This window comes from Asparagus officinalis, chromosome 1, assembly GCF_001876935.1.
Source record: "Asparagus officinalis chromosome 1, Aspof.V1, whole genome shotgun sequence".
NCBI lineage: Eukaryota > Viridiplantae > Streptophyta > Magnoliopsida > Asparagales > Asparagaceae > Asparagus > Asparagus officinalis.
In genome coordinates this window covers 99,081,680-99,096,258 of record NC_033794.1, presented here as the reverse complement: position 1 = coordinate 99,096,258, position 14,579 = coordinate 99,081,680, and the positions used below count along the sequence as shown (strand labels likewise).

Sequence of the window (14,579 nt, the reverse complement as noted above, 5' to 3'; positions counted from 1 at the left end):
ATATAATTTTTTGCCAAGGAAAAAAATAAAAATAAATAATGAACAATAAATAAAATAAAATGAAAATGCGTTGCAACTACCATAATGATGTTTTGAAATTTTGCATAAACCTAACTTATTTGCAAGCATATTCAAGAGTCAATAAAAAAATTTAGCAGGGTTAACAAATCCCATTGGAACCAGAACAATACGAAGTAAGAAAATTACGCATTGATGATTGAAAACATCGCTCATTTGCTTGGATGCAAAAGGAATGAATCATGTGCCTGAAAGAAGCGAATTTGAAAAAGCCAGCCTAGCGGTAGTGAATATTTCTAAACTGAGTTACAATTCAAAGCTCAAACCAAAGATTGTTAAGAAGCTTTATTAAGAAAAATGTAACAACACTGGTTAAACAGTTCAATTTTTCAGATTGTTTACAAATAGGTAATCTGCAGTTAGTTGACTATGAGAGAATGGAAGGCGATTTTGACACTACCAACATTATTATCGGTTTCATGCCAGCATTTCTACACAAAACAGGTTGGCAATAAAGTGCAATAGGCAAGAAAACTCATTAAAAATGATCAATTTATTATCATCAACATTCAATAGTCAAGAAAAGTAAACACAGCAGTTATTTATACCCTTTTTTAGTTCATGAGAATTCCTGGAAATGGAAACTACTAGACACGAGATTTTTCACAGGTATCTTGAAAGTCAATTTTCAGTAATATAACCTAACTTTTTCATAAGTCATTTAGTTTTAAGCTCATGCAAACGAGGAATTCTCCAAATTCAACATGAACAGGAAAAAATATGTTAGCATGCTCCATCTGGCTATTTGGCTTACAAGTGTTTTAGAGCTGATTATTAACATAGGAGAATTAAATGATACTTTGTATCGTTGCTACAATGGCTGCACGGGATAAATCAATACCAACAATAAAGCAGGTATTTGCCAGCAACCTTCAAGAATAGACAGTGATCCTTGTCTGTCCATAGATTCATAACCTAGGACTATCATATGGTAGTACCAATTGAGAGGCTTGACATCACATCAAGTTCACAGATGATTAAAGATTATGAGCAAAGTTTTAGAACCCAGCTTTTCACATCCAGAAGACACACACCAGACTTTTACAACTCCTTCAACAAAATGATGTTGGTACGATCAGTCTTGAGGGTGTTTCTACTGTATGAAAATGGGAAGTCTTGAAGATTGATCTTTTTAAGTTTCTCCATGGATCCTTACTCTGCATAAAATAGCCGAGCTGTAGTGACGTACCTAAAAACTGTTAATGAAAGACATATGCCCAACTTGATTTTGCAAATTTTATTTGGTTTAGGAAAGTATAGGTTTTTTGCTATTCTAAGAATGTACCTTGCTCTGACCTATCTCAAACCTAGCTATGAGTCTGCACTCGTCCATCTCTATAGCAAAAAAGGGCTAAGATGATTATGGCAATTACAGGTAGGTGACAGTATCCCATGCATTTCGGGACGTAACAAAAGATGGGCACCAAAATGGGTGTATCATGTTATTGGAAGCATAAAACTTCGAGATACAAGCAGACTGTCTCATATGATAGTTCATGGAAATAATTCTATATAGCATCCAGTTCAAGTGGAAATAATCATTTTATATAAACCTTTCAAAGACAGGCTAAAGTAATGTGCTCCAACATGTTTAAAGTAAAATTGAAAACAAATAAAATACATATACATACTAATTTTCGCACTACATTTAGAAAACATAAATATTTCAACCTTTAAAATAAAAACATAACATATACATTTTTCAACCTTCAGAATGAAACTGCTGCAGAATACTCAAATCATGATTTTAACTAAAACCCATCATCAACATATTCATTTTTCCATGATCTTCAGAAAATATGACATGTTCTTACATACAAGTACAACATGAAAAAAAGGTCATATTTATGAATATTCTACATAATAAAATCAGGAAATAATATATTTTAAAAATAACCCTTTACTGACATTTTCATATACTGGATTGCATTCTAAATTACCTGTTTCACTAGTAATCTCACATTTGAAAATTAAGGAAATAATTTAGCGCCCATTGCAGCATGATAGGCCCTTAGACCTTCCACAACTAACAAAATACTTTAAATTAATTTCTCAAAAGAAAATAGGAAGAGATGGAAACTACTTATCCACATCAGACAAATCCAAACCAAGACTCATAAGCAAGCTATTGACGAACCAATTACTATGTCATCCAAACAAATACTAGTAGATAGGAGAACGATTCTGAAATTTTAGTTTCAAAAGTATTGGACAGTGGATGAAAGTGACAAATTCATTTGACTTTTATGTTTAGGAGCATCAATTTCAATAGTCACAAATCCTTCTTTTCTTTGGAGTGGAACATACAGTGACAAAACCCAGAATATAGAAAGCATCCTAAATAGTTGGTGTATAGAAATGCAAAGCTTAAATTTGTGATTATTATGTGACGAGATTGCAAAACTTGAGATAACAACAAATTCTAGCAAGAATTAGCAGATTTGGTCCTTAACAAATGTTATTAACAAGAATACATCTACAGAAAACTATTTAAAAGATAGGAAGATAACAAAAAAAATTATGATGTGCACTATAAATCAACAAACTTAAGGGCAAAATCATTAGCATGCTGCATGTAGATGAGAGATCCACACATAGCCTATTTCCTTCTTTCATCAAACAAGGCAAAGCACATCACGCCCATTAAGGGAATCCAAATTTCATGTCATTTCACGTGTATAATCACATGACTCAAAGTTGTACCAAAGTTTTTCAACGCAAACAGAGATCAGACAAAAGAAAACTCTGCAACATATCTAAGTGTATAGATTAATCATGTTGATTTTACAAAGCCATTCAGCCCAGAACATCCTAGTGAGCTAGTAAGACGCCCCAATTCAAATTCAGCAGATAACACAATTCAACATTATTCTAAACCCACCCAGGAAGATTAGAAGGCATTTTAAGCAGAGCAACGCCATTAGCAACAGTTCCATCCATTATGGACCTAACTCTAAACTATTATAATATTCAACTATAAAAACGATAGAAACAAACAACCATTGCACAATAAAAGCCCAAAAAAAAAAGCAAACCTGCACAGTGATAGGAGCACCTCCATAAGCCACAACCACCTTAACCCCAGTCTGATACGAGAACTTCTTTGCCTCCTCATGAATCTAAAAAATTCCCAAAACAAACCCAATTCAGCACGATCCAAAACTTTAAACACAAGCAAAACCAACGCAACACGAACCTGTGAAGACAACTCCCTTGTTGGCGACAATATAAGCGCCAACGGAAACGCCGTGTGAGGCCCTCGATACCCCCGTTGCTGCGACACCCCTTCCTTCATTATCCCAGAGATAATCGGAAAACAAAACGCCGCCGTCTTCCCTGAGCCCGTCTGTGCACAGGCCATCAGATCCCTCCCGGCCATGGATATTGGAATCGCATGCCTCTGCACCGGCGTCGGTTTCACATACTTGCACATTGCAATGTTTCGATTCAGCGCCTCGCCAAGATCGATCTCAGCAAAGCTACTCGCCGGTGGCGGCACATCCTGCCCACTTGTCTCCACCGGAATGTCATCATAAGCATCAAAATTGATCCCCCCGTCGCCGCTGATCCCCCCCTCAGCGATCCCCAACTCGTTAAACTTATCAGCAACATCAAAATGGTTAGGGTTTGGGTCACGGAACCGAGCCCCCCGGTCCCGCTCCGATCGGAAACGGACCGGCCGAGAAAAGCCAGGGTTAGGGTTTCGGTTCGAGGGGAGAGCTGGAACCGATGGGTTAAACTCAGGAGCGGAGGCGTTCAGAGGCTTCGATGATCGGAGATGCGACGGCATCAGCCCACGACATTGTGCGGACAAAACCCCTAAACCCTAGATCGACAAAAGAGATGAAGAACGAAGCCTAAAATGAGGAAAAAGGGCTCACATTTTAGAGAGATGAGCAGCAAACCCTAGGGTTTCTAGTTTCGATAAAACCCTAGAAAAAAGTCCTGCGATTTTTTGCCAAAAGAAGAAAGGAATCAAAGGGACTCGGTTGAAGCTCGAGGAAAATAGGGGGATTATGATTTTATATTTCCAACGATAGTGGGGTGGTTTCCTCGGGAATATGAAAGGACATGAAGGGTATTTTTGGAATTGCTCGCTTTCGTTTCCCGCGCTTGAGATTGCTATGGGTGATTCAATGTAATCTGAAGGCTATCCGGGGCCGTTGATTTTCTGGGGAATCTTTAAATTGACGGTCGAGATATTCAGGTTGGGGGCAGATATTTGGCATTCAATTTTAAGGACAATTATACGAAAATCCATCTTTAAAATAGGACAACTATATGAAAATCATCTTTTATTTTTATTTTATACATAAACCTGCTTTAAAGTTAATTTTTGTTGCAATCAACCACCTCCCAGTAAAATTCTTTACTTAAAACCTAAAATTACCCTTAAAAACTCACATTCAATGTACATGACTCTTTTTGTTTAGTATTTAAGTCTTGTTAGGATATAACTCACGTACCTTGAACTTGAAATTTTATGGTTATATTTTATTTTTTTAATGAAAAATTGACTAAGAAGTAGTTGATTGCAACAAAAATTAACTTTAAAGATGGTTTTTATATAAATTAAAAATACAATATGGTTTCTGTATAATCACCATATTGCCAATGTCGTATCTAGGAAAAATCCAACAAATTATTGTAGAAGTAATTTAAAAAAACCTTCATACTTAAATGAGGTTTTATCAAACGTAACTTTCTGTACAAAAAATGATGAAGATATAGTAAAAGTGGAAAAGTGGTCAAACAACTCTTAAATAAATAGATAAAATACTATTGTTATGTTAATGTCACTATTTTAATTTCAAGATTTATTTATTTTTACAAATAAATACTATATTTTGCCTGTAATTTGTTATATTTTTGTAATTAAAATTTAATATGTTTTTCTCTCTCTATTCACCTTAAGTTGGCCAGAACAACCCCTAAGTGGAACACATGAATGATTGAAACATGAACTATTTTTTCTAGTGAATTGCTATCATCATTCATGTAATTAGAGAGCGTAACTTGTTCCAATTTTCTAATAGGAACATCATAGTTGTGCAACATTCCTCATTTTAAAAATACTAATACATTTGAATTAAATGTGATGAAAGTTTTTTCCACATATCTTGCTTCAAGGATGAAAAGCTTTGAACATGACAATTCATGTAAAAAAATTACTAGTACAAGAGTCCTCTACTCCAAACACCAGTTATCTAGCGAACTTGTTCAATGTGATCTTTCACCTTCTCCTAATGCTCCACATGTGATTTCATGTAAAACTGATGAAAGTTACAGTCAACTCAGCAGTTTCAGTATCAAAGGAACAAATAAACACATCAAATACGTTTATTAAAGTGGCGATTCCATATAATATTGATGAAAGTTGCAGTCCAATATTTCATAATTATAGTAACAATAAATCACATCAAATGTGTGTATAAAAATGGTGACTTCATGTAAAATTGATGAAAGTGGCAGTTATGTCAGCAGTTTCATAAAGACAGTTACGTATGAACATACACACAAATCAATTTTTTTTTGAAAAAAAAACATATTTATAAGGATTTGTCACTAACACATATTGTCTTACTAGGTGGAATGCACGTACTGTTGCGCGCAGCGGAAATTTCGGCAGCACTTCGGCAGCACAACAAGAGAGTCAGGTCGCAATAAGAATTCTTGTTTCTCAAAGGGAACAAGAATCTGAAGCCTAATATCTCATCAAAGTGAGATATTAGCTCTTCCTCTCGTCAGCTCTAGGACTGCGTGTCGAGGGAACCTAAAAGCTATTACAAATCACACAAATAACAGTACAACCAATTTTTACGTGGTTCGGCAAATTGCCTACGTCCACGGGGCAAGGAAGGGGGAGATCTACTAATAGAGGGAGAGAATATAACTAGGGTTTACAATCACTCTCAATCTAAACCCTCAAACAAACTCTCAAATCCCTCACAAATATCTCTCACAAAAGGATGCACAAACCCTAACAAAAAAAAGGCTACACAAAATCAAATTCCCTTTGCTCAAACCTCCTGTGCGTGCACACTGTAGCCGCCAACTAGTCCTCCTGCGCTCTGCCTCCTTCGCACAAAATCAAAGAAAAAAACCTAGGACCCTTTTATGACAGAGTTAATTTTCGGGTGGGCCTTCATGCATGCGGAAACAAAACCGCTAGCAAGCCTTCATGCATGCAGAAACAAAACCGCTAGCAATCAAATCAACCCTCCTGAACGTAGTTCATCCAAATGGCCGCCAACAGCCTCAACAATTACGAATGTGCAACAAGTTTCGACAATGGTCAAACTTGTTGCTCGGAACCACCTTAGTGAGCATATCTGCCGGATTATCCTTCGTGTGGACTTTCACAATTTCCACATTGCCATCTTCAAGAACATCCCGAACGAAGTGATAACGAACGTCAATGTGCTTCGTTCTCGCATGAAAAACCTGATTCTTCGCCAAATAGATAGCACTCATGCTATCACAATGAATAGTGACGGACCTTTGCGATATACCAAGTTCCTCTAAAAGTCCTCGAAGCCAAATAGCCTCCTTTACAACCTCCGTAACTGCCATATACTCTGCCTCCGTCGTAGACAAAGCCACCGTCGACTGTAAGGTGCATCTCCAACACACCGGCGCACGGGTCAAAGTGAACACATACCCCGTCGTAGACCGGTGTTTATCCAAATCCCCGGCATAATCCGAATCAACATAGCCAATGCATAGCTGCCCACCTGTAGTGTTCCGCTTATAAACTAAACCAACATTGAGCGTACCTCGAATGCACCTCAAAATCCATTTCACAGCGTCCCAATGACCCACTCCTGGATCATGCATGTATCTCGATACCATGCTTACTGTCTGTGACAAATCTGGTCCCGTACATACCATCGCGTACATCAAGCTCCCAACCGCACTCGCATATGGAGTCTTCGACATCAACTCTCTATCTTCAACTGACTTCGGTGAAAGACCAACTGCAAGCTTCAAATGGACTCCCAATGGTACACTAACTGACTTCGTATCCATGCTAACATGGAATCGCTGTAGAACCTTCTTCAAATAAGCCACTTGTGTCAAACAAATTCTGCCTTTCTTCTTGTCTCTGCCGATCTCCATCCCTATAATGCGCTTCGCCTCACCCAAGTCTTTCATCTCAAACTCATTTGATAGCTGAACTTTCAACTCATCTATAGCCGACCTGGAACTAGAGGCAACCAACATGCCATCGACATAAAGTAACAAATAGATGTACGCACCTCCTTTCAACTTGCGAAAATATACGCAAGGATCAAACTGGCTCCGAGTGTACGAATGACCAAGCATAAAACCATCAAATCGCCTATACCACTGTCGAGGAGACTGTTTCAAACCGTATAGCGATTTCTTCAATCTGCAAACCAACTTATCTTTCCCTGCAGCTCGGAATCCCAATGGCTGAGTCATATATATTTCTTCATCAAGATCACCATGAAGAAATGCCGTCTTCACATCCAACTGATCTAACTCCAAACCATACTGTGCCACCAAAGCTAGCAAAATCCGAATCGAAGAATGCTTCACCACCGGAGAGAAAACCTCATTATAGTCAATACCTTCCTCCTGTGCATAGCCCTTCGCAACCAACCTAGCTTTGAACCTCAATGGAGTGCCCTCAATGCCCCTCAACGGAGTGCCTTCAATGCCCTCCTTCTTCGTGTATACCCACTTGCAACCAATTGCCTTCCGCCCCTTTGGAAGCTCAACAAGCTCCCATGTATCGTTCTTATGAAGAGATTCCATCTCTTCCTGCATAGCCACCTGCCATGAATCAGCCTCCGGACTCTGCCCGGCCTCTCTGAATGTAGTAGGCACCAACTCATCGATACTCTCTATCGGAAGTGCATACGTAACTGTGTCGGCATACCGTGCTGGCATCTGTATGTTTCTCCTCTGTCTCCTAGCCGCAATAGAATCCTGAACCTGAGCCGTCGGTTCCTGATCCTGTACATTTGTACTCGTATCCTCCGTGTCACCGTCGTGCTCGCCTGGTGTCACCTCAGTCGGCACTTGCATGGATACTGTACCATCTGGACGATGTGGAGCTGCATCGATCTCCACCACCTGCGATATCTCCTCCGTCGGGTCGCTCTCCACCTGATGAGAGCTGGGAAGCTTCAAGATAGAAGCCTCATCGAATGTGACATCCCTACTCAGCACAATCTTCTTATCCACTGGATCCCAAAGCTTGTATCCCTTGACACCACGCTTGAATCCTACAAATATGGCCTTCCTAGCTCGAGGTTCTAATTTATCTGTTCTAACATGATAATATACAGGGTACCCAAATACCTTGAGCTGGTCATAGTCATGTGCTGGCTTTCCCGACCACATTTCCATAGGGGGTTTCCCCTCAATCGCAGATGAAGGCAGCCTATTAATGAGGTGGCTCGCATATGTAAGTGCCTCAGCCCAAAAGATCTTCTCCAAACCACTCTGCGACAATAAGCATCAGATCTTCTCCAGTAAAGATCGATTCAACCTCTCTGTCACCTCATTTTGCTACGGTGTATGACTAACTGTGAAGTGTCTCTCTATGCCCTCGTCTCGACATAGCTGCTGAAAGGGGTCAGAAGTATACTCACCACCGTTGTCGGATCGCAACGTCTTGATCTTTCTCCCAGTCTGCAGTTCCAATCTCTTCTTCCACTCCATAAATAAATCTAGGACTTCACTCTTCTTCGTCATGGTGTACACCCAACAACGCCTAGAATAGTCATCTACAAAAGTGACGAACCAATGTCGACCACCAAGTGATGCAGTCTTGGTGGGACCCCAAATGTCTGTGTGCACGTAATCCAGGATGCCCCTCGTCTGATGAATGGCAGTCCCGAACTTCACCTTCGTCTTCTTGCCAAGAACACAGTGCTCACAGAACTCAATCTTCCCACTCTTGGCTCCCTTCAATAGCCCCTGCTTGCACAATGCCTGCAGTGACTTTTCACCTGTGTGCCCCAATCTATAGTGCCAAAGTCTGCTCATGTCCGCTTCTGAAATAGCCGAAGCAACCTGGCCAATCTCGGTGCTTCCCTTCAGATAATACAAATTCCGATTGCGGACTCCCCTCATCACCACCAATGATCCCTTAGTAACCTTCGCTACAGCGTTTTCGAAAGTCACCTTGAATCCCTTCGCCTCCAAAGCTCCAACTGAGATAAGATTTTTCTTCAGTTGAGCAACAAATCTCACCTCCTTCAACTCACGGACTACTCCATCATGCATCCTAATCCGTACGGTACCTATCCCACAAACGCTACAGGATTGATCATTTCTCATGACAACAACGCCCCCATCGACTTTCTCAAAAGATACAAACCAGTCTCGCCTAGGGGTCACATGAAAGGTAGCGCCGGAATCAAGCATCCAATCTGATGCATCCACATGGTTCACCTCCGGAGTAATCAGTAGAGAAAAGCACGAATCATCGGAATCATCGCCTTTCGCAATGTTCACCTCATTGGCCTTCGGGCCCTTTTTCTTGCCATTCTCTTTCTCCTTGAGCTTCGGGCAGTCTCTCTTCCAATGTCCCTGCTCCTTGCAGAATGCACATTGGTTCTTTGTTAATTGGTGGCGGCCTCTAGACTTTGACCTCCCTCTGTTACCACCTTTCGGATATGGGCTTCTACCTCTCGTCGACAAGGCCTCTCCTGAAGTACTAGCGCGGGAAGTCTCCTTATCCTTCCTCCTCAAATCGTAGTTCGTCAAAGCGTTAGTCACTTCACTATAGCTGATAGAAGATCTCCCGTTCAACAAAGTGAGCACGAAGGTATCATACTCCTCATCGGGTAAGGAGCCCAACAAAATAATCGCCTTGTACTCATCCGATATCTTCTCATCAACATTCGCCAAGTCCGACAACAACTTCGTATAGTTGTTCACATGAGCCGCAAGCGAGGTGCCTCTGGACATCTGGAATCTGAATAACCTACGCAGCAAGTGCAATCGGTTCTCAACACTCTTCGTAAGGTACTTATTGTTGAGAATTTCCCACATCTTCATTGCAGACGTCACCCCAATCACATCATATTTCAGCTCCTGTTCCAAACATGACCTGATCACCCCACAAGCGTTCCTATTCATCTTCTCCCATACCGCCTCTTCATATTTAGGTGGCCTCTCGTGGACCATGATGGTCTCTTCCAAGTTCTGAGCATTGAGCGCATCCTGTACGTCGCTCATCCACAAACCAAAGTTTATTTTGCCATCATACTTCACCACACTAATCTTAGTGTTCTGAAAACCAACTTGTATTGTACTCGCCATCGATTTGCTGTTTTCTCCTTCTTCTCTCATTGCTAACTAACTCCAAATTGTAGAGAAAGAACAAATTTGATAGAAATTAGGAACCACCCAACAGAATCCTAGATCAGATTCCAAATAGATCTCCTATCCACACGAGGAAAGCGAAATCTCCAACGGCAACTCCTAATGCTATCTCCACCGAAGCCTAGAACTCTAAGAACCAAGCTTCCAACTGAATCTTCCTCCACCTAATCCAAAACACCCTAGATCTGTAATCTGGACTCTGATACCACTTGTTGCGTGCAGCGGAAATTTCGGCAGCACTTCGGCAGCACAACAAGAGAGTCAGGTCGCAATAAGAATTCTTGTTTCTCAAAAGGAACAAGAATCTGAAGCCTAATATCTCATCAAAGTGAGATATTAGCTCTTCCTCTCATCAGCTCTAGGACTGCGCGTCGAGGGAACCTAAAAGCTATTACAAATCACACAAATAGCAGTACAACCAATTTTTACGTGGTTCGGCAAATTGCCTACGTTCACGGGGCAAGGAGGGGGGAGATCTACTAATAGAGGGAGAGAATACAACTAGGGTTTACAATCACTCTCAATCTAAACCCTCAAACAAACTCTCAAATCCCTCACAAATATCTCTCACAAAAGGATGCACAAACCCTAACAAAAAAGGCTACACAAAATCAAATTCCCTTTGCTCAAACCTCCTGTGCGTGCACACTGTAGCCGCCAACTAGTCCTCCTGCGCTCTGCCTCCTTCGCACAAAATCAAAGAAAAAAACCTAGGACCCTTTTATAACAGAGTTAATTTTCGGGTGGGCCTTCATGCATGCGGAAACAAAACCGCTAGCAAGCCTTCATGCATGCAGAAACAAAACCGCTAGCAATCAAATCAACCCTCCGCACATGGTGGCCCCCACAAACTGCACACGTACGCTGCACATAGTCAAATATCTTAATTATTTACTTTAAGTTTATTCATCTACTATAACATGGTTGCAAAAAACTTTATAATTATCATAATATATTAATTTTTTTTGGATATTTTTCATGTGTAAAATCTTTTTGGTTTTAACATTTTGTCTTTTAAAGAAATAGTTATGTTTAAAGCTTTAAAATATTAATGATTTATCGTTAATTAGTAATTTGAATGTATAATTTCAAAATATTAATGATGTAAGGGACCAATACGAAAAAAAAACTATCATTATTAATGAAAAAATAAATTCTTGAATTCATCATCAAAGAGAGATGGTAGATTCTATCTAGTCATTAAGGATTTTGTTCAATTATAAAAAATCACTTCCACTTATGATTTACTTCTACATATTGTTTATCCGGCGACCGAATATTATAGATGTTCGAGAACTTTTTTTTTTGTAATTTTCTAATTTAGAATGTGCAAATGCAATCAAGAAAGAAAATATAAATAATGTGATCAATTCCAAAACCTGATATTGTACTCTTTTTACATCTTCCCGACTATTAATTGATCTGTCAAAACGATTACTCTCTTGCTAGTTTCAGAAAATTATAAATATAGCCTGAGAATGATTTATACATATTATGCACTCATATTGATTGTATTTTAACAAAATAATTGTTATCTATCCAATGTCAAACAACATCCAAAATTTTAGCTTAAGGAATTACAAAAGTACAATATCCGCAATGATACACATATCCAAGCTTTGAGCTTCATAAACTTAAAAGAAGGCGAGTAATATAAAATGACAAATTAATTTATTTTGTCAAATAATTTATTACAAATCATGAAAAACAAGAGGAATCAGAAGGATCACATACACATCTCATATAAATAATAAACTTCTCTTAGGGGGTGTTAGTCAATTGGCACATTTTCATGCAAAATGAGATAATTGTTAAAGTGGAATAATTTTTTGCTAGTGAGATGTTTTAGTAGGATAAACAGGAACAATTTTGTGAAGCGGGATATTTTGATAAAATAACGTGTGATAAAATTTTATAATCATGCAATATATATTTATGCATTTTGAAGATATAAATACTATTTATGTATTTTAAACTTACTATTATTGATTGATAAGATATAAATACTATTTATGTATTTTAAACTTACTATTATTGATTGATAATTGCTTACAAGAATGTTCTTTATGTATTTTAAACTTACTATTATTGATTGATAATTGCTTACAAGAATGTTCTTTACTATTAAATAACTTTCGATTAGACTATAAAATATTGATAATTATTATTATAATGTTGGTCTAATTATGGTGATAACCATAATAGGAAAGAAGTAAAGAAAAAAATATAAAAAATAATAAAATAAATATGAGTTCTAGTTTTTTATCACCTAGTTCCAAGCTAAAACTTAGAATAATTTGAGAGACTAGAACTCTCATTTTTGTATAGAAAAATAAAAAAATATGATAATTTTGTACCATTATCTCAATTATAGTTTTGTTAGAGTTCTACTTAACTAACACTGTAAAATTTTGTTCTAGTTTTAGTTTTATGTGACTAACACCTTAAAAGTTTATCCCACAGATTATCTCAGTTCCAATTTTAAGTTCTAGGTAGACATTCTTATAGCAAAAGATTTTCAGAGTTGATGTGCAAAATAAATTTAATGACAAATAATACAAACCAGTTCATTGAATGATAGACTTGCTATAAACTCCAATCTTATAAACTTGATGTCACATGTGCCTTACGTTGTGCTTTTGTTTAAGGGTTAATTGTAGAAAACTCCCCCTCAACTATATGGTGCATGTCAACCCCCCTCCCCATCAACCCACCTCCCGAGGAAATCTCCGCCAAGTTTTGGGTGTTTTGTAGATTATCTATCTCAATTTAAAAAAAATTGATTTAACCCCTGTGGAATTTTCTCACTTAAACTTAACCTGTCAAAACTAATATCGTTAAGTCATATCTATTATGTAACAAGTACTTGATTTGTAAAGACAAAAATATCTATCAATCATAAAAGAATTACTTTGGTTTCCAGATGAATGAAAAAGAGGTGATATAGAGGGAAAAAGAATTACAAATTGGTTGTGGTCCTTTTATTATCGGTTGACGGTTTCTTTTTAACTAAAATTGCTTTCTTCAAGAGTGTATTTTATCCAAATCACATATTGAAGTGACTATTTTAAGGAGATTTATTGATAGAAGTGTAAAAAATTAGGGGATTTTTTATGAGACACATTATACTTGAGAGGTGTTTTCTAAAATTGCACAAAAATTGAGAAAGGTTATCTATAATACCCCACATAAGAAGGGGATTTTGTCAAATTGAATCAGTTTGATGGGTTTTTAAGACAATCCTTATAGTTGAGAGGGTTTTTAAAAATTAACTCTTCTTTTAAATATGACTTATTCATAATTTGTCCATCAGAATTTTAATTATTTAATATTAGTCCCTAAAATTATGAGCATTTTCAAAAATGTAAGGGTATAACATAGATTTTTTTGGATATTTTTAAAATCAATGAATTAATATCTAAATAACCTTTACATATTTGCTCTTATAGGCACTGCATTAAATATCGATCGATATATTGACTTATCGGCCAATATATCGGGTTAAAAACTTTATCTTGATAATATTTTATGTTGTTTTCTTTTGTTTGGTAATTTTTTTGATATATCGACCACTATCGTAAATATAGCTAATATATTCCTTTGAAGATGTCTAGAAAATTGTCACTTTTAATTGGTTTTGGATTGTGTTTGGGAAACAAAATTGGAACCCACAAAACCCATAAATGCTACAATTCTTCTCCTAAATTTTTCTACTTTCAACTCTCCCAAACCTTAAGCATATATCTTGATGCAAATTCTTATGTTTAAAATTCATTAATATGTTAGATTACAAATTATAATGTCATGTTATGTATGAATATTATCTCATATGACACCCGGTATTATATACATCTCCATGTTTTTGGAATTCGATATCATAGATTTTATTTGTTCAATGTTTATTTGATGTCCAACACCTTGTAATAGTCCTTCGAAAGCCTCTTCTAAAGTTTTCTAAGCAAAGTATATAATTTCAGGAAATAATTCAAAATCTTGAGACTCATTCAAAATATGATGCTTTAATTTTTTCACATCTCCTCTACAATACAAATATAAGCTATGCATCTGGCTTCATATTGTATGATGAATATATTTATCAATGGGATCATATACTATAGTTTGTGGATAACAAATGT

General features: G+C 37.5%; 1 protein-coding gene across 2 annotated transcripts in view; it reads right to left on the bottom strand.

Moving 5' to 3' along the window:
• The window catches only part of LOC109828776 (DEAD-box ATP-dependent RNA helicase 52C-like), a 7,003-nt gene extending 2,920 nt beyond the window's left edge, over nt 1–4,083 (bottom strand). For both annotated transcript variants that reach the window (XM_020395704.1, XM_020395705.1), the window contains exons 1-2: nt 3,275–4,083; nt 3,114–3,197 (exon numbers count right to left, since the gene is read on the bottom strand). In XM_020395704.1, the coding sequence (XP_020251293.1) occupies nt 3,114–3,197; nt 3,275–3,868 (678 nt within the window). In that variant the 5' untranslated portion in view covers nt 3,869–4,083. The remainder of the gene's footprint in view (nt 1–3,113; nt 3,198–3,274) is intronic.